At 31.5% G+C, this 22700-nt stretch overlaps 1 protein-coding gene across 1 annotated transcript in view; it reads right to left on the minus strand.

Moving 5' to 3' along the window:
* Positions 1 to 3668: 3668 nt before the first annotated feature.
* LOC128223242 (uncharacterized) overlaps positions 3669 to 22700 on the minus strand; it is a 30962-nt gene continuing 11930 nt past the window's right edge. The window contains exons 7-15 of the mRNA XM_052932533.1: positions 17803 to 17901; positions 17414 to 17638; positions 16789 to 17031; positions 14792 to 14858; positions 13654 to 13766; positions 10929 to 11017; positions 10574 to 10705; positions 9280 to 9346; positions 3669 to 3736 (exon numbers count right to left, since the gene is read on the minus strand). Coding sequence (XP_052788493.1) covers positions 3669 to 3736; positions 9280 to 9346; positions 10574 to 10705; positions 10929 to 11017; positions 13654 to 13766; positions 14792 to 14858; positions 16789 to 17031; positions 17414 to 17638; positions 17803 to 17901 — 1103 coding nt within the window. The remainder of the gene's footprint in view (positions 3737 to 9279; positions 9347 to 10573; positions 10706 to 10928; positions 11018 to 13653; positions 13767 to 14791; positions 14859 to 16788; positions 17032 to 17413; positions 17639 to 17802; positions 17902 to 22700) is intronic.

Here is a 22700-nt window from a genome sequence, read left to right on the forward strand (position 1 = left end):
AGACAAGATATACACCAGCCAACTCCGTTCCATGTACATGCCCTGGTAAAAGATAGGCAACAGCAAAGAAATGATTGAACTACGTTTTAATGTACAATAAATCATTAAACTATTGATAAAAGAAAAAGTGATTACATGTTTTGCTGGTTGGATCCATTGTATTTGTATATGACGTCATTATAAACTACTTATTTCTTTTTTCATGCTGTAAGAAAAACCATTTGAGTGAAATGATTCAAAACGTCGCACTCATAATGTAAAAATTCAACCCTTTTAAGTTATGGATGTAATGGATGCAATAACAATTTCTTTGATATATGTTTGCGTATTACATAAGTAAAGTCATGTTGTTGTTTATATAAATAAAATCATATACCATTGTTGTTTGACATTACTAATTATAGGAATTGTAAATGTGATTTATTATTTGTAAAATATTTCACAATGTGATGATATTAAAGCAACTGTGCACCAGATGATCATATTGCAAGAAAAAATGAAAATTGTTGAAAACTGACATAAACTTGGTATTAATGTGTTCAATGCATTGAAACTTACTAACTGAAGTACCACATAGTTTACAATTTATTTAAGTTTAGCAGTTATTTCGTATGTTTCCATTAAAAAAGATTACTGCGATGTCTATCTAGTAGATTTCATTCCTTATGCGTAATTGGCAAGTCGATGTTATCACGTGATATTACCAAGTTAGGTGTATAGCTTAAATATACCACTTGATTGAAGTAAGCCTTCGTAGCACAGTGGATACAACACTAGGTTGCAATTTTGGCGACACGGGTTCGAACCCGGTCTCCGCCACAACTTCTTTTTACATTTTGGTACTATTTTTACAATTATGATCTCAAAGCGTAACACATTCTATTAAATAATTGTCCTGAGATTCGTTACAGAATACAACCTGTTTTGGTGCCAATCTGGTTTACAGTCCCTTTAAATATGTTAAAGCTGTTTTAAGAAAATCAAATAGATATTCAGAAAGATTGCCAAATTGTTAGTCATGGGCAAAAGTTATTATAGATATATTACTATCACTAGGATTTTATGATGCATGGTTATTTCAAAGTGTTGGTGATTTTAATATATATTTAAAGTGAACTGAAACAGCGACTAAAATGTATGTACACAAACGGTTTGCTGAATTTATTAATTCAGCTACAGCCAAAACGTTTGTTTTGTTCACTGACTGTAAGTTACAACCACTTTTGTGTGCTGTTAATATAGTTAAATTTAGGAAAGCATTGACGAGACATAGACTTTCGTCACACAGGTAAGAAATTGAGGCCGGTAGATGGCACAAACCTAAACCTTTATCTGAATTTGAAAGGAAAAGTCAAGTTTGCTATAAAATAGTAGATGAGTTTCATTTCTTGTTTGAATGTACTTTATTTAGTTATTGAAGAAGACAATACAATACATACATAAAAACTATTTAAATAGACCAAATATAACCAAATTTGTTGAACTTACAAATACCAATAAAACTATTCAAAGGAAATTAGCAATGTTTATCGACAAAACATTTTAATTTAGAGTCCTTGTTGTACTTATATTGATGTAAGAAAACTCATTTAAATGATATTTGTAACCACTGTCACCTCACTATGGTTATATTATATTGTATGTGTACTGTCTATGTTTAATTTGTGTTTCGAATGTACCTTGTTGGTAAAGATAAGTATACGTGTATTAATATATATCGTGACCTACGATCGATTGACAGAAGTGCAATTTATTATATATATATTATGAATTCCATTGAAGTATGTTCATGGGCCTAAGACCTTTATGCATTTGAATGAACTATGAAACTTGATTATCACAACTCGAGGCTTGTGATTCCACTTAAGGTCTCTGGTTGGTGATATTTTCTTCTATGGCGTTGAAGCTATCAATTTCTCTCTCTCCCTCAGATTAGTAGATTAAAATATTTGGCCACGCTGGACATCCTTATTGTGCTCATAGCTACAGAACTTTTTGATGAAACCTACAAAAGAGTGTTTTCTACAACAATTTTCTCACAAATATAAAATTTTAGATATGCAAGAAAAAATATCAATCATGTGTTTCCAGTAAGGATAGAAACATCCGACGCTCGGGCACGCTGTGTGGCCGGTAACTCGGCAAGCCTCGTTACCGGCTTACGCGCGAGCCCTTGGGTCGGATTTTTCTATCCGTTCCGGAAACACATGATAGATACTTACACTCTTCTATTGTCATCACATACCTGCCTCCCTGAAGACCGTCGTCTGCAGCACAATGGAAACATTGTCATATGGTATTATTTGAAAAATGAAAACTTTTTAACCTTGTTTCCGCATAACACGCTATGGCCATGCCAGATACAAATTATCATCTTACGAGGGAAGGTCATTTTCATGTTAGTCAATTTTGTTGTCAGTGCTTCTTATTATTTCCTATTTTTCTTATGGATAAAGATATTTTGACCATTTTCGAAGCATGGAATTTAACTGGAGCGTGGGCAGTTTTATGATAAACCTTTAGGAATGGCGATTTTGTTATTTAATTGATATTGCTATTTGTTCGTTTATTGGGTGTTGGATTTCTTTTACTTTGGAACGTACATGAGACGGGTTTGGCTGAAGTGAATTTTGCCTTTAATGTTATTGTATCTATTACTTCATCCATTTAATTTGTCCATCTTTGTAAACATTTGGTGAAACTGCAGAGGGATACTGAGTATTTGGAAGTTTCAAATCGATAAAATTGGTGTACATTCATACCATGAATAAGAGCTTTAGGTTGTATAAATTCTCTTCACAAATGAGAGGGCAATACAAACCAAAAATTAGAATAAACTGAGCATGTTATTTATAAGTTTGTTAAGGATACCGACTTAACATAGTCAGTTTATTGAGATGAGAAGAAGTTTACGTTAACGAGAGCACATATCACTATCACCTTTACAACAGCACTTCATGAAAATTCGATATTTATTGGAAAAACTAAAATAATATTTAACGAACAATTCGTTTTATGAGAGTAACGAGCAAAACTAACTTTTTAAGGCATGTCTGATATCTGAACTATTTCAGATGACTAAGAAATATGTACAAAACAAAGAATCGCGGCGCAAACCACGTCTCATCGTTCTACAAATCCCGTCAATTCGAAATTTTGGCCAAGGATTCCATCGTTAAAATACAAGTAATTCCAAAATATTTCGCACTTGTAGAAGCAGAAAATAGCATAGTCTTTTATAGGCTAAGAAATATGTTCCCCTCTTTTCTCTCAAAAAGGTTATTTAGAAATAACTGTCACTTTCTTGCTTGTTTACATCAGTTTTGTCTAGCAACCTAAATATCGCCAAACAAAGTGTGTAGCTATCACGGGATTCATTATAAGATTTGTTAAACACCTGACCAAGTTAACAATGACCATATACATTTAATATTAAATATTATTTGTGAATGTTGTATTTTAGAATTAATGCCCTATATTCTACACCAATAAGATCTGATCATGTGTAGACATACGTTAAGAAGAGAGTCTTTATAAATTCATGTAATATTCAACTTCAATTATTTTCGTGTATCTATATGTCAAAGTGGTAAATGAATTTATGCCTAATTATAATTTCCTCTATAGTAAAAAAAAATAAAAAAAATGTATAGATAAATTAATATAACTTACGTTTTGTCCTCTTTCAACTTGATGGAGTCTGGTTCATATGATTTTACCTTAATTGCTCGAATCTCTGAAATAGTGCAGGCAACTAAGGTACACTTCCGCACGACTAACGTTATAACTATCATACTAATGATTATATGTAAACTGTAAACAAGCAAAACAATAATGAAAGTAGATATTTAGCGACACCAACTTTCCCAATTATCCTCAACTCCGTTGGTAGCCCAATGCCTGATCTAATCTGCAGTATTACTTCCGAAGTACTGATGCAACTGGTACTATTGTTTAGTAATGCTTGTTTATAGTCCATGTGTGTTTGCTGTTATACGTCATTGCATTCATTGTAAATATATGACTTTCTTCAAGAATACAATCAAACTTTGTACTTCGGATTGATTTAATTTATGAAGGACATACATAATAAGCATCTCCGTCCACATAGTTATTCATTTTTTATTCTTCATGACCATAAACTGTCACTGATTGTAACGCGTGAAAAAATAATACTGCTTAAATCAGTGCTATGATATGGAAACTATTTCCCTTTGCTGCACAGTGATCATTGCACGTCATACGATAATGATGAAAATCACGTGACGTCATTCAAAAAAATGAATGTGTCATAAATGAAAAATAAAGAGGATAATGGTTTGTTTTAGTTAGGTCGGAATATTTTTCTCAGAATCGGTAGCAAACGCTAAATTTTACAAATGAATACCTACGTTTAGTGTTCACGAGGTGAAATATATTGCAATCTTACACAGAAACACAATATTTAAAAAAATGTCTTGTAATGATATTAAATGACAGTTAATTTTAGTCTTGTTCAGAAAAGCTCACCAATTTGTCGGAAATGACGTCGTTGAACAGTTCGAAACAAAGAAATAGAGGATATTTGTTTATTTCAGTGTAAGATCGTATTTTATTTCACGAGTGTCATAGAAAAACATATTTGCCTAGAGTGAAAATGTAGTTTTTTTATGATCACGAGTGAAATTAAATACGATCTTACACTGAAATAAACAAATTTTCTGTTTCTTTTATGCTTATTTTCGGAGTTTTATTTGTTTTTTTTTATTTATTTCTGAATTACCCCCTTTTTTGAAAAGGGTGGGCTTTACGCCGCTACCCGTGGGGCGCCCCTCATGCATAATTATTGCTATCAACTTTTCTACTTTCTATTTGCTGTGAAATAGTTCTCTGCTATTCATTCTTAAAGCTTAATATTCGCTCGTTTTTTTACTGCAAAGCTTTATGAACAGTAAACAATAAAGTATTATTAATGCACATATGTTCCAAAAAATAATGAAAACACTTTTTATTTTAAAATGGGCATGAATACATAACCAAATTACTACGCCGTTATTTATAGAATGAAAATTTGGAAGGTCAAATGTGTTAGAAATACATATGTGGATATTCATTTGATTTTAACCATTCTTTAGTTCTAGTTTAAGCCTGCATGTACGCGTGTTTTTATATTAAGTTAATATTCAGTCATCTTTTTTTTTATTCAAACGTATACAAAAAAGCACTTCATACAGCTATACGTAGAAAACTTGACATGTATACGAAAAAGTATCTTTCATATGAAGAAACCTGTTGTTTTGCGATTTTCTGATATCGAAAAAAGGGGGAGGGGGGTTGGGCTAAAAATAAAAAAAAATAAAGAAAATGCCCATAAAAGGATTTAAATAAAAAGAAAAGAGACAAACTGGCTTTCTAAAATGTATTATATATCTAATGATTATAAAAGAAAAGCCCATTTTTGCAAATGAACATTTAGCTTATCTTTCATAATAGCTATTTCACGTTCGATATTGATTCGAATATATAAGTATTTTAAAAAAAATCGGAAGTAAGGAATTGTTTCTCTGTTTTTTGAACAGAAAATGTAGTATTTTAAAAGAGTTACTATGAAGTTAATGCAGCTATAGTTTCTTTCAACGTTTATTCCAAATAAAACATTTTTTTAAATTTAGTTCGATTCTAATAATTTTTGAGTGGAGAAAGCGTTTCAATTCATTCCACAGGTCTTGTATGATATAACACTCCCAGAACATGTGGTTTATTGTTTCCTCAAAGCTGGAACACAAGTTGCATAAACTAGAATTGGAGAATTTGCATTTAAAAATATATTTATTTGTTGGTATAATTCTGTTGATTATCTTAAACTGAAAGGCTCGTATACATGTGTCGATTGTTGCTATATATGGCAGTGAATATAATTCCTTCCAATTAAGTGTTTCGTTTAAAGAGTTTTCCCATATAGGTTTATGTTTTATTTCAATAGTGTTATTTTGTATATGTTTATTATACAGAAACATTTTTGGGGTCTTAATTTTTTCCAACATCGAACTTTTTTCAGCCAAAACAGTAATATCTGATATTTTTAGTTCATTTTTCATATGTTGCGGTATATTATTGATAAGTTGTAGATACTTTAAATAGTCAACATTGGGGATTTCGTATAGAAGTTGCATGTTATCAAATGAATAAAACTTCTTTAATCTAAAGTCGAAGATATGTTCGAGATAGAGTATCCCCTTGTCGTGCCATTCTTTATAATATATTGTTTCATTATTACATTTTAATTCGGAGTTGTTCCAAATTATGACTTTTCTTATGTGTGTGTTGGTTGTTTTTTTAAACATGTTTCAAGATGTAAGGATGTTTTGAAAAAAAAAGTTTTGACCACATAAAATTTTGATATCGTTTTCATACAGATTACAATCAATTTTCACGGGAGAGGTATCGCTGTTCTCTTTTAATTTTGCCAGGTTTATTATCCCATATAAAAGGAAAAATAGATTTTGTTATCTCGTTTATCAGTTGATCAGGAGGATTTGTTAACACAGTTAAAGGAAAAATTAGCCTAGGTAGGGCGAATGTTTTAACTACATTAACTTTTTCCAAGAAGGGTTAATTTTCTATGTTGCCATTGTTTAAGTCATTTGTTAAATTCCTGTACTTTTGATAAAATATTGTTGGTCAAGAAAGAATATCTATTATTGAAAATTATTATTCCAAGTGCTTTTGCAGATGTTGAGGTTCAGGTAAAACGACTTCCTTTACTAAAATGTATATTTTTGTTTTCCATTTAAGTCACCTACTTGAAGAACCATCGTTTTTGAGTAATTTATTTTTAATCCAGACGTTATGCCAACATCTTGAATTGAATGAATTAGATTTTTATATGACCTTTCATTTCCATTATTGAAAAACGTAGCATCGTCAGCAAATAATGTTTGTTTTATATGAGAGTTGTGTATCTTAATACCTTCGATTTCAGGACAACATTCAATATAATTTGAAAGCATTTCAATGCATATTAGAAAAGGAAAAGATGACAAGGGACACCCTTGTCTTACACCTCGTTCTATAGTAAAACTATCTGAGAGATGACCATTATTTAGAATAATTCCTTTTATGTCTGTATAGAACAATTTTACCCACTGTATAAGCTCTTTTCCGAAATTGAAGTGCTTTAAACATTTAATAATGAATTGGTGATCAATGCTATCAAACGCTTTTTCGAAATCAACAAATATGAGAAGCCCCGATTTAGTTGAGTTATTCAAATATTCAATAATCTCTTGAATTAGTCTAATGTTCTCCCCTATATATCTTCCTTTTATAAATCCAGTTTGATTTGGTGAAATTATTTTATCTATTATTTTCTTTATTCTATTTGCTATGGTCTTTGTTGCGATTTTGTAATCTATATTTAGAAGACTAATCGGGCACCAATTTGAAAGTTGTTCGAGATCTTTGCCTTGCTTTGGTATAAGTGAAATTAAACCTTGTTTTTAAAGTTCAGTAAGTGATCGAGTTTCAAATGAATAGTTAACAGATTTTACGAAATGAAGCTTTAAAATATCCCAGAATACTTTATAAAATTCAACAGATAATCCATCCGAACCAGGGCTTTTATTTACACTCATTTCGTTTAAAGCATTTGTGCATTCATGTTCACTAATTATGCCTTCACAACTCATTTTTTCCTCGTTGCTTAATTTTCTCGAGGGACTTTCAGAGAAATTTATATCATTATTGTGTTGTTTTGTTTTTTTGTACAGATTTTTATAAAATTTTCTTTGTTCTCTTAAAATATAATTTATGTCCGTTAATACAGTATCATTTGATTTAAGCTTAGTTATTGTTTTCTGTTCGTAATGACGTTTTTCGAGATTAGCAAAATATCGACTGTTTTTATCGTTGTATTCCACGTGTTGAGCTTTTGAACGTAATACCATTCCGTTTATTTTTGCTGTCGTATATTTATTTAATTCTTGTTTTAATGTTGCTATTTCTTCTGCAAAATTTTCATTGCTATTAGATTGTATTTGATTTTGAATTTTATTTAGATTTTCAATTATTTATTTTTCTTTCTTTTCTTTCTCTCTTTTTGTGTAAGTTGCATATTTGATTGAAACATTCTTATAGTACCTTTAATAAGTTCCCAAAGAGTATTGGGATTACAGTTGTAATTTATTTCAACAGTTTGTCTTATAGCAGTCTTAATTTGATTTTGATATGCTATGTCATTTATAATGCTGTTATTTATTTTAAAGTAACCAGGCCCTCGTTTTTGGTCAGGTGTATTAAGGGAAAGTACTACAGAAGAGTGGTCTGTTTTAAATCCTGGTTGTATACTACATTTAGGTATAGTGTTACGTAAATATTCAGAAATTAGAAAATAGTCCAAACAAGAATAAATGATTGGCTTTGTACTGGAATGCCAGGTGTATTGGTGCAAATTTGGGTTATTTTCGCGCCAAATATCGACCATGTTGAAACTTGACATAAGTTTGTTAAGTACATTTATTCAGTCATCTTACTGTCAGAGACCAGGCTGTTTCGCTTTAAAATGCGATTTTCCAGATAAAGAGTAAATGCCACGCTAGTTTGTTGACACATTTTGAGGTGTGGATGGGGTAAAAAATATCGGATCTATCTGTAAATTGTTGTGTGAATTCTCCAGGAAGCTCATTTTACGTACTACAACGGCAAACAGTTCAAAATAAATTTGAACGATGATATAAAATTTTATTTATGTTTGAACAGTTGTTTTTTTCTGTAATTTGTTTGGTATGAAAGCAAATGTTCGAACATTCAGCTTCAAAGATCAGTAAATTGTTTGATAAACGGGATAACCGGTAATAAACGGTAGGTTGTTAATTTATTTATTTAAATTTATAAAACATTTCTTTATTTTTTTAAGCATTTTTTGACATAATTTACTGAAGTCCAGTGTTCTGTTTTGATCAAGGCAAGTACATGTAATAACAAAGGAATTTAAAATTAGTTCTGAAAGTTGATATTTTTACTCCTTATTTTGCAGTGAGAATATCAAATTGATATTTTCTCTGTTGTTATTTCACTGTTAAAACCCCATATTTCATCGTTAAGCATGAAAGAAATATTATTTTTATTTCAGTGAAAAATCTCTGTTGATCACCGGAGAGCATATGATTTATCTTTTTAAACATTTTTACATTTATCAATATATACATATAGCTAAAATCGAGCTATTTTTGTACGTCACGGCAGAGTTCTTATCTTATTTTAGTGAAATCATAGTGTATGAGATTACGTTAGTTTACCTACCTTTCTTTTCTTTATCCTTGTTCCATGAGGAGATTTCCGGGTTCGTCAGACTCTTCATACACAGATCCTGATTGATATAACATAACACGTTTTGTATATGCGAGTAGTCTTACCAACGAGCCAAATAATTAAGGGATTTCGATCACAGGAATACTCTCCTGACCTCATGAAATATAACTCCGGTTACGAACGACTGCATATATTTTCAAATTAAATGCGCAGTAATATTGTGTGAAGACAGGAGAACTATATTATCCCGCACCAGCATATACCTTCAAAAACAAGATAATAACACGAGAACAAAGTCGTCTGTCTTTCTAAATTAAACAGCCGGGGTGATGTTACATCCTTAGTTGCCATAATTGAGGGCAGCCTGCACCAAGATTTTAACGTTGGTCATAATTCAAATTCCATGAAATTGATATACTTATAACACTCTATCAAAATGTCCACGGGCATTACATTATCTAAAAAGTGACCGCATCTTCAAAAAGAGAAAACATAATTTGCACAATGCTATTTTCAACGCAATAAAGGTACAACATTATATTTGGTTGGATATTAGGTAAATTCCCTTCTTAGAAATGTTTCATTCCGGAGAAATATAAAATAGATTTTCTTAATTACAGGCAATTATAATTGAATGTAAATTATATGTCACCTGAACTGCAAAGCGTTGGTGTTATTATTCCGTATACAAGTGGAAAATATCTGTCATAAAAACGACACTGAGCATTCCAAAACTCTGTGTGCGGCTTAAGTTTGTCAGACACAGTTGAAAAAAGGTACAGAATTATAATGGTATGTTATAATCCGTAGATAATAATGCAAGTTACCATACGATTCGAATATCATGATTGATATTCCAAATTGTTCATTATCTATAACGCTTTTTTACAGTAAATAATTTCACTGAACTATTTGGATAGGTTTATATAAATACAACAGCAAAGCATAACTTTTGTTGCTTTGCATACTGAGTCGCCAAACCATTTTTTCTTTTGTTTTGTTCAGTTTTACTCAATAGTCTTAAATTGAATTCAGAGAATCTCGCCACTACGATACATTTTTTGATATCTGTTTCATCACTTAAACTTTTATTTATACACTACAGTACGTTGTGTAATAATCCGATTTCATTTAAGTCGCATAAATCGACTAACGACGATCGACTGGAAATTTCACAGCCAAGCAACCAAGTTATGAATACCACCCATCCTCCTACACGCTGTTTTTTGGAAAATGTTTGTGGGTAAGTGTGCAAGCGGGCCGTATAACAATGAACTCAACTGACCTGATCTGCCGCATAGGGCAAAGCTGTCTGCTCTCGAATGAGTAGTCGCTCTAGTTCTAGGTCGAGCGTGTCAGGAAGGATGGCTAGCTGCTCTAGTTCTTGCTTCATCTCGTCTTTTTGCCTTTGCAATTTCTTAAATAAACACTTTAAATATTTGGTTGCTCTAGGCGTTACAAGGTATAATCCTCAAATTCGAGTGGAATGCAATGAAAGAACTGTGGAGGCGTTTACAGATTATTACTTTTGGAACTCAAATTAAAATGAAAGGCTAAATTAAAGAATGAAAAACCTTATCAGTGTTCAAGTTCTTGTTTTCTAAACAAAGACTCAAATTTAATTTATTCATCGGAATTACCATGTGCATCCTCTTGCTGACTTCAGTCGTCTCGCCCCCAAAATGAAGCGGTGTTTTTGGATAAGTATGCGGGGGATGAGAACTTGAATCTGAAAATAAATTTAGAAATCGTTACACTTTTTAGTTCACCTAAAAACGAAGTCATCTGTTGAACATAAATATATATGGACATCTTTAAAAAATCTTCTTGTCCAAAACAGCTGGGCCAAGACCCTTGACATTAGTATGTAACATCATATAGTAGTCCTGCACCAATATTGTTCAAATTAAGCCCCTTGAGTTAAAACAAGCCACGCCCCGGGGGTCACAAGTTTCCTTCAGATTTATAAAGGCATATTTCAAAACCGTTGGACACCGACAGTTTGTTCAAATAATGGCCCTTGGGTCACAGCTTGCTTAATCATTTTTGACCTCCTGTCTTATTTTTAAAGCTTCAACAATGAAATGTAAATAATATGTTCAATGTTCATTTTTGAAGCTACAGGAATGAAATTTGGACCACATATACCGTTTTAAAAAACAGATATCAATGTTGTCCTCAGGCGACATTGACTGTTACCTGTTAATCTGAGTTTTTATTTCTTGAAGCGACATCAATGAAATTAGGACCAATTGTACAGTTTTGAAAAACAATATCAATGTTGTCCTCGGATGATATTGACTGTGACCTTTTGAGGCATTTATATCATAAGTCGTATTTCATATTTGCATACGCTGCATTTAAATATTATCCCAATAGCGTTATTAACGCAGCTTTTAATCGACGACTTTGTAATCGAGATCAAAACATTAATGCATGGTATAGACTTTAAGAAACGTAGTTTTTTCTACTTTGGACCTTTTGCAATACTTGCATTTGTGCCATGAAACTATTTTTTGTCAAAAGCTGTTATTGTACAGTATGATTTTATATGACAATAAACACGAATCATAAATAAAATCATGTTTTCTTAATATAATTTGCGTCTGTGACAAACTATGTGTTAAACACCAGAGTTTACAATATATTTTATATTTAAACATTTTCTATAATAACGTTAAAACTACGGCGAAATTTCAAACAAATATCCAATATATTATCTAAAAATTATGTATTCTTGTGACAAGCCCATTACTGGAACATAAGCCAACACATTCACAAAGATTCTGTTGAAAGGCCTTATAGACACTGAACGAGAGACACACACGACGTTCATGTAACTCAGACAGACCATATAATGGCACAAATGTATCAACACATTGTTATATCAATAAGTGTTGGAGTACTAACTTGGAACAGACATAATAATTGCAAATTAAAAAATATAACACTATTCAGAGCCAAATAAATCAATTAAAATAAAATATAAACTTACTTCAGGTATTTAACGGCAATATACAGAAATCGACTGCCATAAAGGGAATCCTGACAGAATAACAGTGTCAAAAATCAAAGGTACGCTACCGTCATGCCAAGTTATACTTTTTTCTTAAAACTGGTGCCCATTTTGACAAAGCTCTAAAACCAAACTAGAAATTGAAGTAAAAGCTGGCCTTTTAAATGTTATTATTGACCATCTTTTCCTAGAGACTTGACAATTTACATACTAGTACATGTTTTGAATTTTTAGCGCAATGTTTGGTTTGGGTTTGACATACCTAGTTTTTTATATAGTATATTTGCACTGTGCTGTCTGTGAAGTTTTGTTCTGTTCTTCCATGTTTCTTGTTTGTATTTATTGTTTTTGTGTTCTATGTCTTTGGCGTTTATCCTGTGTCATTAAACCGGGTTTATGTATAAACTGTTGGCTACTCAGCTTGTTTCTGTAGTTTTTCATGTAAGTATTGATAAAGGTTGTATGAGATGTACGTGTGTTGTCTGGTTGTGGTGTATTTAAGTCACAACTCGAAAATTGAATGTTTAACTGCTGGGCTTATCCCTGTAGTATTTATTAACGAATGGTCAAGTTAGGGAGCGGTAATGTCAACTGGTCAAAGCGCAATTATTAACGACTATTACAATAATCTGAAATGATGTTTATAAACATTGTAACTGAATTTGTTAAAAAGGCTCAAGCTTTTGAAAAATGTGTTAACATATTAAACATATGAAAAATAAACTATTTGGTATTTACAATACACCAGAACAAAATAACTTAAAACACAAAAAAAGATCGTTATCATTAAAACTCCAACAGTTAATTCCAAATTTGTTTTTAAATGTCTTTTGTTAAGACGCTGATCCCGTCAGTATTTCTTCCACTATCCCCTCTGCTGCTGAATAGCAAACCAGTCTTGAACGGAAACCAATGAATAAAAACTAAAAACGCATCAAGTACAGTATGTACACTTTTTAAATTTATGAAACACAAAACGTTTTGGAAAGAAAATTTACATTCGCTTCATTTCGTTTTGATCCTTCGAAGAATATTCGACAATATATACTTGTTATGATCTATTTTGATTTCGTTTGTTTTTACTCCTGGTTTGTACAATGATGTATTCATTTTAAGACTAAATGGAATCATAGTTTTAAACATCGAATTTGCTTAAGCGTGCTATGTCAGATGTTTGTTTTTGAATGACTGTATCGTACATTTTATGAGTTTGCACTTTTACTCCGGCATGATTCATTCGGTTTGACGGTAATGTCTGTATCCGGACGTTGAGTTCTTGACATAACGTAAGCGCACGTTATTACGCTTATTTTATTGATGAATCATGAACTCTAAAAAAACATACTCACCCTCATTAATTATGTCAACTGATTTGCTACCCGACTCTGAAACAACTCGTTTGGGATATACATGGTGCAGGCATTTGAAGTAATTCTTCTTTGTGTCTGCAATGGTGTCCAATCTGAAACAATAACAATAAAGGGTAATTTCAGCATGGATGTATTTTTCATGACTGGTTCTAAGTTCCGCTTTGTAAAGTTTTAACAACGTAAAAGAACATATAATATACTTACTTGCCTTCATTTCATCCATATTGATCATTGCATAATTATTAAAAAAATGACTAATTGTAAACATAGAACTGTTTCAACAGATTGTGGCAAAGGGCAAAAGACTGTGTTTCAGATAGTAACATCATTGTTCTTTTCTCAATGCATCCTTTTGAAGACCTCCAATCTATTTAGAGCTATCACTCTATGCGATTACAAGTATCCGGTGGTGGAGTACATGAAAATGCTTTATCAGTTTATATGTATTTTTTTAACTTAATCTTCAAGTTTTCAATTTGATGCTTGATCTGATAAGGTTTATAGTTAAGCCAAGTATTATTTCATGAATGTGGCACAAGAGTGAGGTTATGGCCATATAAGCTAGTTTAAGTCCCAAGTAGACTCGTGTTGTAGTCAATTCGTGTTTCACTGACCGTTAGCAGACGGTTATCCCGTCATTTATAGGCTAAACTATTTTGATACGTGCGTGGTCTGTTTGTGGTATTTTAATATATGTTTGTTGTGTTTTGTGTTTCTAGTTCATTGTAGTTTTGGCCTTTACCGTGCACCTCTGAACAGGGTTTATTTCTGAATTTTGAACAGCTGGGCTTGTCCCTGTAGTTTCCATTGTATTTATGTTCAGAAAAAGATTGATAAAATACAAAAAAGTCGAAAAACTCCACACATTCCAAATGCATAATACTGTTTTATTTGCACTCCTCTTCACCTCTATATAGTTTATGTATGAATTTTGATGTCAAAATGCAAAAACAATGGAGGTAAAGAGGAGGTATAGAGAAACATGTGTGTGTGTGTGCAACTTTTTTAATGAAGGTGTGCGCATGTTCAGCTCATATTTTCATAAAATATGGTACATTTGTATTAAATAACACAACATTACATCAATTATTTTAGTGGTTTATGTTTAAGGACTTACGTTTCGTCTTCTTTCCATTTTCTGAAGTCAGGATCATATTTTGATTTGACCTCAATGTCTGGTATGACTGAAAGCAAAAATTTCTAAGTTACATTTCTGGCCCGATCTATGTAATATCTTGATGCGACTAGAGCATTTGGCAAGTCTAACATCGCCGCAAGACTAGGTAAAGTTTATTGACCGAAAAACAAACAAACAAGGAATTCCATTTGGCCCGGGAACGCTTACCTTGCATATGTATTTATTACAGCCAATCATTCTGATACAATGATAAGATAAAATATTCATGTAAGTTCATAAGATATTTCAATGAGTTAATTTGTTGCATTTTATGTAAAATTATGATACATAGTGCTTGACCTACTAATACGATATGTCCTGTAATCGAACTTTACTGTGGTCATACATAATTGTTTCTAAATATTGTGAATGAATGAATGAATGTTCTATAATTTTAACAATGTTAAATATAGCATTTTTTCATAAATCTAGATTAATAACTTTTGACCTACTTTGCGGATTTGGCCTATAAACGAATTTTGGCGACAACTTGTGGTCATTGATTTTTATTTTAAAAAAAGAAATATTGGCTAGAGTGTAAACAAGGTTAAATATTTTAATACACGAGTAAATGGCAATAAATTTTGATCTACAGGTCAGATTTGGTCCATAGTCAAACTTGATTAGGATTGATAAAGAAATGGTGTTGCTAAATTGCAAATAAGGTTTATTAATATGGGATTGTTTTTTAGAAAAACCTTCAAACACACTCTAACTGAACCGAAATATTATAGTCATATATATTCCCTCTTAGTATAGCTATGGTTGGTGAAAAAGTAATTGAATGTAAACATTGTTAGATTTGGCATTTTGTTATAAGTCAAGACCTACTGAGCATATTTTGCCCATAATCGAATTTGACCAAGGACCTATTGTCATAAAGTGTTTGTATTATGAAAAGGATTGGTGGAGCAATACATGTGCTAGAATGTGAAAAGGGATTAATTTGAATTTGTTAAAAGGCAAGGGCAATTACTGTTTACCTATTGCTCAGATTTGGCCCATTATCAAACTTTCTTTTGGACGACGTTCGACGGTCGGAAGATAACAGGCGATTATAAAAATTCACCTTTGCCCAATTTGCGTTCAATAGTAGCCAACAAAAACCAATTAATATTTTCGTCCATATCTACGTTATTTATGTTTTAGGGTGAGTGTTGTAATACAGGCAGTATTTGAATCGGACAACGAAAGGTTGTTTTTTGAAATTAAGTGTAGTGTTTTAATTGCCTGGCCCTGATCTCTCGAAACTTCTTAAGCTTAACAGGCTTAAGTAGCTTATTTCAATTAGCTAAAATACATACTTAAATTGAACTTTAAAGAAAGGAAATTGGTTCATTCTGATTATCATAAATTCAATTCCTATCTAGAGTATAAAAGTTCTGAAAGAAAGTAATATTACGCAAATTATTGAAAAACAAAAATAGCGAGCTTAGCTTAATCCTGTTATAAGGGACTTAAGAAGTTTCGAGAAATTGGGCCCAGGTGTGTAAAATTTGTTTATACTAATAATAATTTGATATGATTTATAATAATACAAAACAAAAATTTAATTATCGTCATCGCTCAATTTTATAAAGGCAGATGAGTGCACACGCACCTAGATGGATACCAAACAATAACAGGTTGTTGCACATTTCTAAAGCTGTTTAACTAAAACCCAACGTGAGCATATGGTGCTCTATCTCTGTCTTCAAAGAAATCAGATAAGTTATGTATATGTAAAGCATTCTTCATTTCCAACAAGAGTCAGAGTTACATTTTCGTTTTTGCTGTTCGCATGTGTTGAATGAAATACCGATCATAATTTGAAGTCATTTCATGAAAGGCTTTGCATAGGTAAAAAAGAAATCTTACACATTTTGCAATTAAAGTTACATGCGGAACTTTCTAACAATATAAAGGGACTGTGTTAATTAATTTAAGACGAAACATACCATCCAAAGACACGTTGATTGTTCCTTCACTTAATGGCAGCTGCCTCGTTAGAAGTTCACTCAATTTTCTGCATGTTTGCATTCTCTCGTTAGAAGAAACGATGCGACGAAGGTCCTGCACGCTTGTCACTGTGGTGGGTCTGGATTTTATTACTATCTTCTGTCCATCTTCAATCCGTTTGTGATTAATTGTCAGCTTCTCATGAAGTCTTCCTTGCCTGTATCCCCCGAATGCGACAGTCTCTGCAATATGGCAAATTTGTTTTAAATTAATTTTCATTTGAAAATTAGTTTTACCATTCATTAAAGAGAAATGCGTGTAAATCAATATCGAAAATTCAAGACAAAAAAAGATATCGTTCATGCAAAACAAATCAAAGTTCTCAGATATTTCCTTAACTAGCAATTTTTCAAATCAATTGTTTATTTCCGAACATTCAAGACTTTTTTATCATTGAATATCTGAGGATCAAGTTTAATATAAAATTGCCCAATGCTACTTTATTCCGCTTGAATAATAATTTTCATCTCACCGTCTGAACCAATATCTTTGTTTAATATAATCGTATGTGGATATGGTTATAGAATGTTTTATTAATTAAATCTGCTACAAACATGTACATACTCAATTCGTTGACCAGTTTCCAGCAGCTTTCTCTCGTAACACCAACGTAAATATCAAACAGCTCATGTCCTTGGAACAGCCGAATTTTATCCTCCAACGTCGCTAGGTTGAAAGTAAGGAGTCCAGTTATGCTCTGTTCCAACAAATCAATTACTGCCCTGACTGTTTCGCATTGAATCTTGAGTTTCACACATCCTCTTGTCACTGACGTTATTCTTTGTTGTCCTGTATATTACATCAGATAAACTATGATTATAAAATATATTTTATGTTATATCAAGCTTTTAAGAATGTTTTTATTTCTTTGCGATACCAAATATACTTTGTTTCCGATTAAATGCAAAAGGTGGCAACATACAAGATATGTATATTCAGTTTTAACTGCTTACCTTCGAACAATCTTTTGACATAGAATTGTATATTTTCTTCCACAAGTAAAGACTTAGAGACTGCCCCATCTACTTGTTTAGGGTTAAATCCTTTCTCATCTGTGGCAAATAGATAGTAACATAAACAACGTGGAAGCGATGGCCCTTAAACGATGACTTGAATATTTGTTATAAAATGAAGCTTGGTTCATTTAAGGCCAGAACGTGGCCTTAAGAGTTTTAACAAGGTTTATCCAAAGACCTAATTAAAGAATCGACACGACCAATGATGGAAACTGAACAAAATTGTATGAAGCCAAACTTGCTCACCAAATAACACTGACTTTGGGCAAATATTGTGGCCTGGGACAGAAAGCAATACCTTTTTTTACTTAGGGGTCTACTTTCTGACCCGTAAAGAACTACACTGAAATGGACCTAGAATCTACAGAAAAACAACATGTGTTTCAAGTTTCATTCATTTGCGACCCACTTAAATCATTTGTGAATGACGAAATCCAAAAATCCTAAATGAGCTTAAACGTTATACATGTTATACAACGTCATACCTATTGTTATATATATAGTATGTATGTACTGTGTTGTTTTTAGGAGTTTTGTGTGCTGTTCTTCTACGTTTCGTGTTTGTGATTTTGTGTTCTACGTCTTTGGCGTTTGCCCTGTGCCACAAAACTGGGTTTATGTTTAAACCTTTATTAACTTAATTTAAACTTATGTAGCATTGCTTAATATTTCAAATATTTTATTTGGAAACCTTTTTCTGTTTCAAAACTGAAGTGTTCTGTTTTGATCAAGGAGAAGTAACTACAATGTATTTTAAAAGTAGTTCTTAAAATTGATATTTTCCTTATTTGGCAGTGAAAATATCAAATTAATAGTTTCTAGGTAATGATGAGGACCACGCTTGTTTTTGTTTTTTTCTCATTTATTTTCAACATAAATCATATTTACATAATATATCAAAACATATATATATATATTAGTTATTTAGAATATCGAGTACTTCCCATTTTTTTCTTTGGGTTTCATACTTATCATTATTTAATGCTATTTGCTCTTCTATTTTGATTCTTAATTTCAGATAATGCAAAAATACATCGAAGGATAATTGTCTGTCATTACATTTTGATGAATTGATATAAAATTTCATTAAGATAATTAAAAAATTACAGATATTACTGTATTTGCTTTTTTTGACTATTCCCAATAGGGCTTCCTGTTTGTAAATTGTTATATTTATTGATGTCAATGTAATAAAGTTGTTTAGTTTATTCCATAACTGTTGAGGTTTTTGACACTCCCAATATAAATGTTCAATTGATTCAACATTTGAGTTGCAGAAAGTACATAGACTGCAATCGACTAATTTGACTTTAAACAGAAATTTGTTGGTCGGTAATATTCTCATAAGGAATTTATAGTTGAAACTACGCAATGTTGTATCTATCGTTGATTTGTAAATATTACTATAAATAGCTTTCCATTCCAGAAGTTCACTAATTTCCAAAGTTTCTTTCCATTTTGCTTCTGAAATCGGTTTGAGAATATTATGCAACAAAATTGAATACAGAAGTTTATTTGTTTGTACTGATGTTTCAACTTTTTCTTTGAATTGTTGAGTATTAGCGTAAATAATCCCATCCGAAATCAGTTGTGTTTTTATATGTAATGGAATTGATCGAACGAGTGTTTGATAGTTTATAAAATCTGTATTCCTTATGTTGTATAGGTATTGTATTTGATTGAATTCGTAAAAACTGTTTGTTCTATAGTCGATAATATGTTCAAGATACTTAATACCTTTTTCATACCATTGTTTGAAAAACAGAGTTTTTCCATTATTGCAAAATGTTTGGTTATTCCATATCACTGTCTTAGCTGTTTTTATTGAGTTTGTGTCAAATATTTGCTTAATTTTACTCCATGATTTGATGACATCATTTATGAATGAACCTTCTTTTGAAATTTTGTTTATTGTGGTATTGCCTAAGTCACAGTCAAACACCAATTCATTTCCATAGTTAATTAGCTTCATTTTAAGAAACATTTTCCATTGACTTTTGTTTTTGTCGTCTAAATATCTTTTAACCCAGACAGCTTTAATGGAGTTAAGAAAGAGTTCGACATTTGTAAGTTTTAGTCCACCGTTTTCGTGGTTTTGGTATATAATATCTCTTTTAATTTTGTCTGGCTTCTTGTCCCAGATGAATTTAAAGACAGATAGTTTAATGTTTTCAATAATACACCTGGTTGGATTTGCGAGAACAGTGAATGGGTAGATGATTTTGGGCAATGCGTATGTTTTCACTACCGTAATTTTACCCATTAATGATAGTTTTCTATGTTCCCATTGTTTTAGAACTTTATGAAATTCTTCGACCTTTTTATTAATATTTTCGTCTATTGTTTTTTGTTTGTCATTGTAGAATGTAATACCTAAAGCGGTTGAGCATTCTGATGTCCAAATAAATTGCTTATTATTGCAGAGCTTTATTCTTGTGTTTTTTAAGGTTCCCACTCTAAGAATGATGGATTTATTTGTGTTGAGGTTTAGACCAGAACATTTTGAAAAGGATTCTAATGAATTAACCAAAGACTTAAAAGAGTGGTCAGAGCCATCATTAAAACGTTGCATCATCAGCGAAAAGAGATTGTTTTATTTCTGTATCACCGATTTTAATACTCTTGATATCAACGTTTTGTTTAATATAGCCTGAAAGTATTTGTAGACAAATGATGAATAAAATGGAAGAAAGTGGACACCCCTGGCGTACTCCTTTTTCAATTTCAAAGGCCTCCGACACATGACCATTGTTTATTATTATACTTTGAATATCTGTATAGAAAAGTTTAGTCCATTTAATTACATCTGTGCCAAAATTAAAGGATCGCAAACTGTCAAGTATAAAGGAATGATCAATACTATCAAATGCTTTTTGAAAGTCTGCAAAAAATAGGAGTCCAGGTAGTTTATTTTCTTCAAGGTATTGCATAACTTCTATGATAAGACGAACATTTTCGCCGATGTATCTTCCTTTGATAAAACCAGTTTGTTCAAAGTCAATAAGTTTAGGTAGTACTTTTTAATTCTATTAGCTATTGCTTTCGTTGCTATTTTATAATCAATGTTCAATAGACTGATCGGTCTCCAATTGGAAAGGTTTTCTAAATTTTTACCAGATTTAGGAATAAGTGTTATTATACCTTGCTTTTGAAGTGGTGTTAGATGTCCATTTAGAAAAGAGTAATTCAATGAGTCTATAAGAATGGATTGGATATCGTTCCAGAATGTTTTATAAAATTCTGTAGTCAGACCATCTGAACCAGGGCTTTTATTATTTTTCATATCTTTTAAAGCATTTTCACATTCATATATTGAGAGTCGACCTTCGCATAAATTTCTATCGAGATCTGGAAGTTTATTGCTGTTTGTGTTTATAAATGCATCCCTTATATTGTCTTAAAGGTTGAGGTTCTTACTATAGAGTTTTTTATAAAATTTTACTTCTTCAATTAATGTGTTTTTAACTCCTGATACAACTCATTCACTTTAAGTTTATACACTGTTTTTTTCTCAGAGTGTTTCTTCTCTAAATTAGCAAAATATTTTGTGTTCTTTTCATTATTTTCCACGTTTATTGCCTTTGACCTAAGAATATGACCTTTAATATATTCACTTCGAAGTTCGTCAAGTCTTTGTTTTTTCTGTATAAGAGATTCAGTTATGTTGTCGATGTTGATATTTTCTATATTTAGCTGTTGTTCAAAAGTGTTAATTTCTTTTAATAGTCTTTCCTCTTCTGATTTAAGTGTTCTTTTTTATGCGATGCATATTTGATTGTTGTGTTCCTAATTGAGCCTTTAATTATTTCCCATAATGTATTTGGATTAGCAGATTCATTATGATATTTTGTTTCTTGTATGCATTCCTTTATTTTTGACTTATATTCATTGTCTAATAAAAGAGCACTATTTAGTTTAAAATATCCCGGACCTTTATCGCATTTCAAATCGTCTATCGTTATTGATATAATTGAATGGTCCGTTTTAAATCCTGGTTTAATCATACTTTTCTGTACGTAATTTAAAATATTATTTGATATAAGAAAATAATCTAGACGGCAATGTATATGTGGTTTGGAGTTTGAATGCCAGGTATATTGCATTTTAGATGGGTGGAGTAGTCGCCATATATCAACTATTTCACAAGAATTTATTATATCATGTATTTTATCTCTACACTTTTAATGCGTGTCAGTTTTGCCGTTCTTTCTGTCTAGAGAGCAATTGAGAATAGTATTAAAATCACCACCAATAATATATGTTTTATCGTTATTCTCCAACAAATATTTTTGTAGTATATCAAATATACTAGTATCATCCTTATTGGGTCCATATATGTTAATTAAGGTTATTTCATTTTCGTTTAATATGATGTCTACTGTAAGAAGTCTACCCTCTTTAATTTCGGTATGATTTGCTAATGTTATATTCGTATTGGGGTTGATAAGAATTGCGACTCCTACGCTATTTGAACTGTTACCACTAAAAACACAAGGTCCATCCCATTCGTCTTTCCATTTTGAAAATAGTTGTTTAGAGCAGTGTACTTCTTGCAGTAATATTATGTCGTATTTATTATTTTTAATCCATTCGAAAATTTGTTTTCGTTTTCCCATGTTGCCTAAACCTCTTACATTTAAAGATATTTTTTGTGTTTCCATTTTTCAAATTCTTGGGGTAAGTCTGATATCACGACACATTTTAGCCACAACAAAACACATTTTGAATCACGGTGGAAATAAAATAATGACATATAAATGTCGATTAATGTATCGGCAAGTGCCATGGATCAAATAAAATTAATTGTGTTTACAAGTGCATCTATTTTAGATAAT

This window comes from Mya arenaria, chromosome 17, assembly GCF_026914265.1.
Source record: "Mya arenaria isolate MELC-2E11 chromosome 17, ASM2691426v1".
In the NCBI taxonomy this organism is placed as follows: domain Eukaryota; kingdom Metazoa; phylum Mollusca; class Bivalvia; order Myida; family Myidae; genus Mya; species Mya arenaria.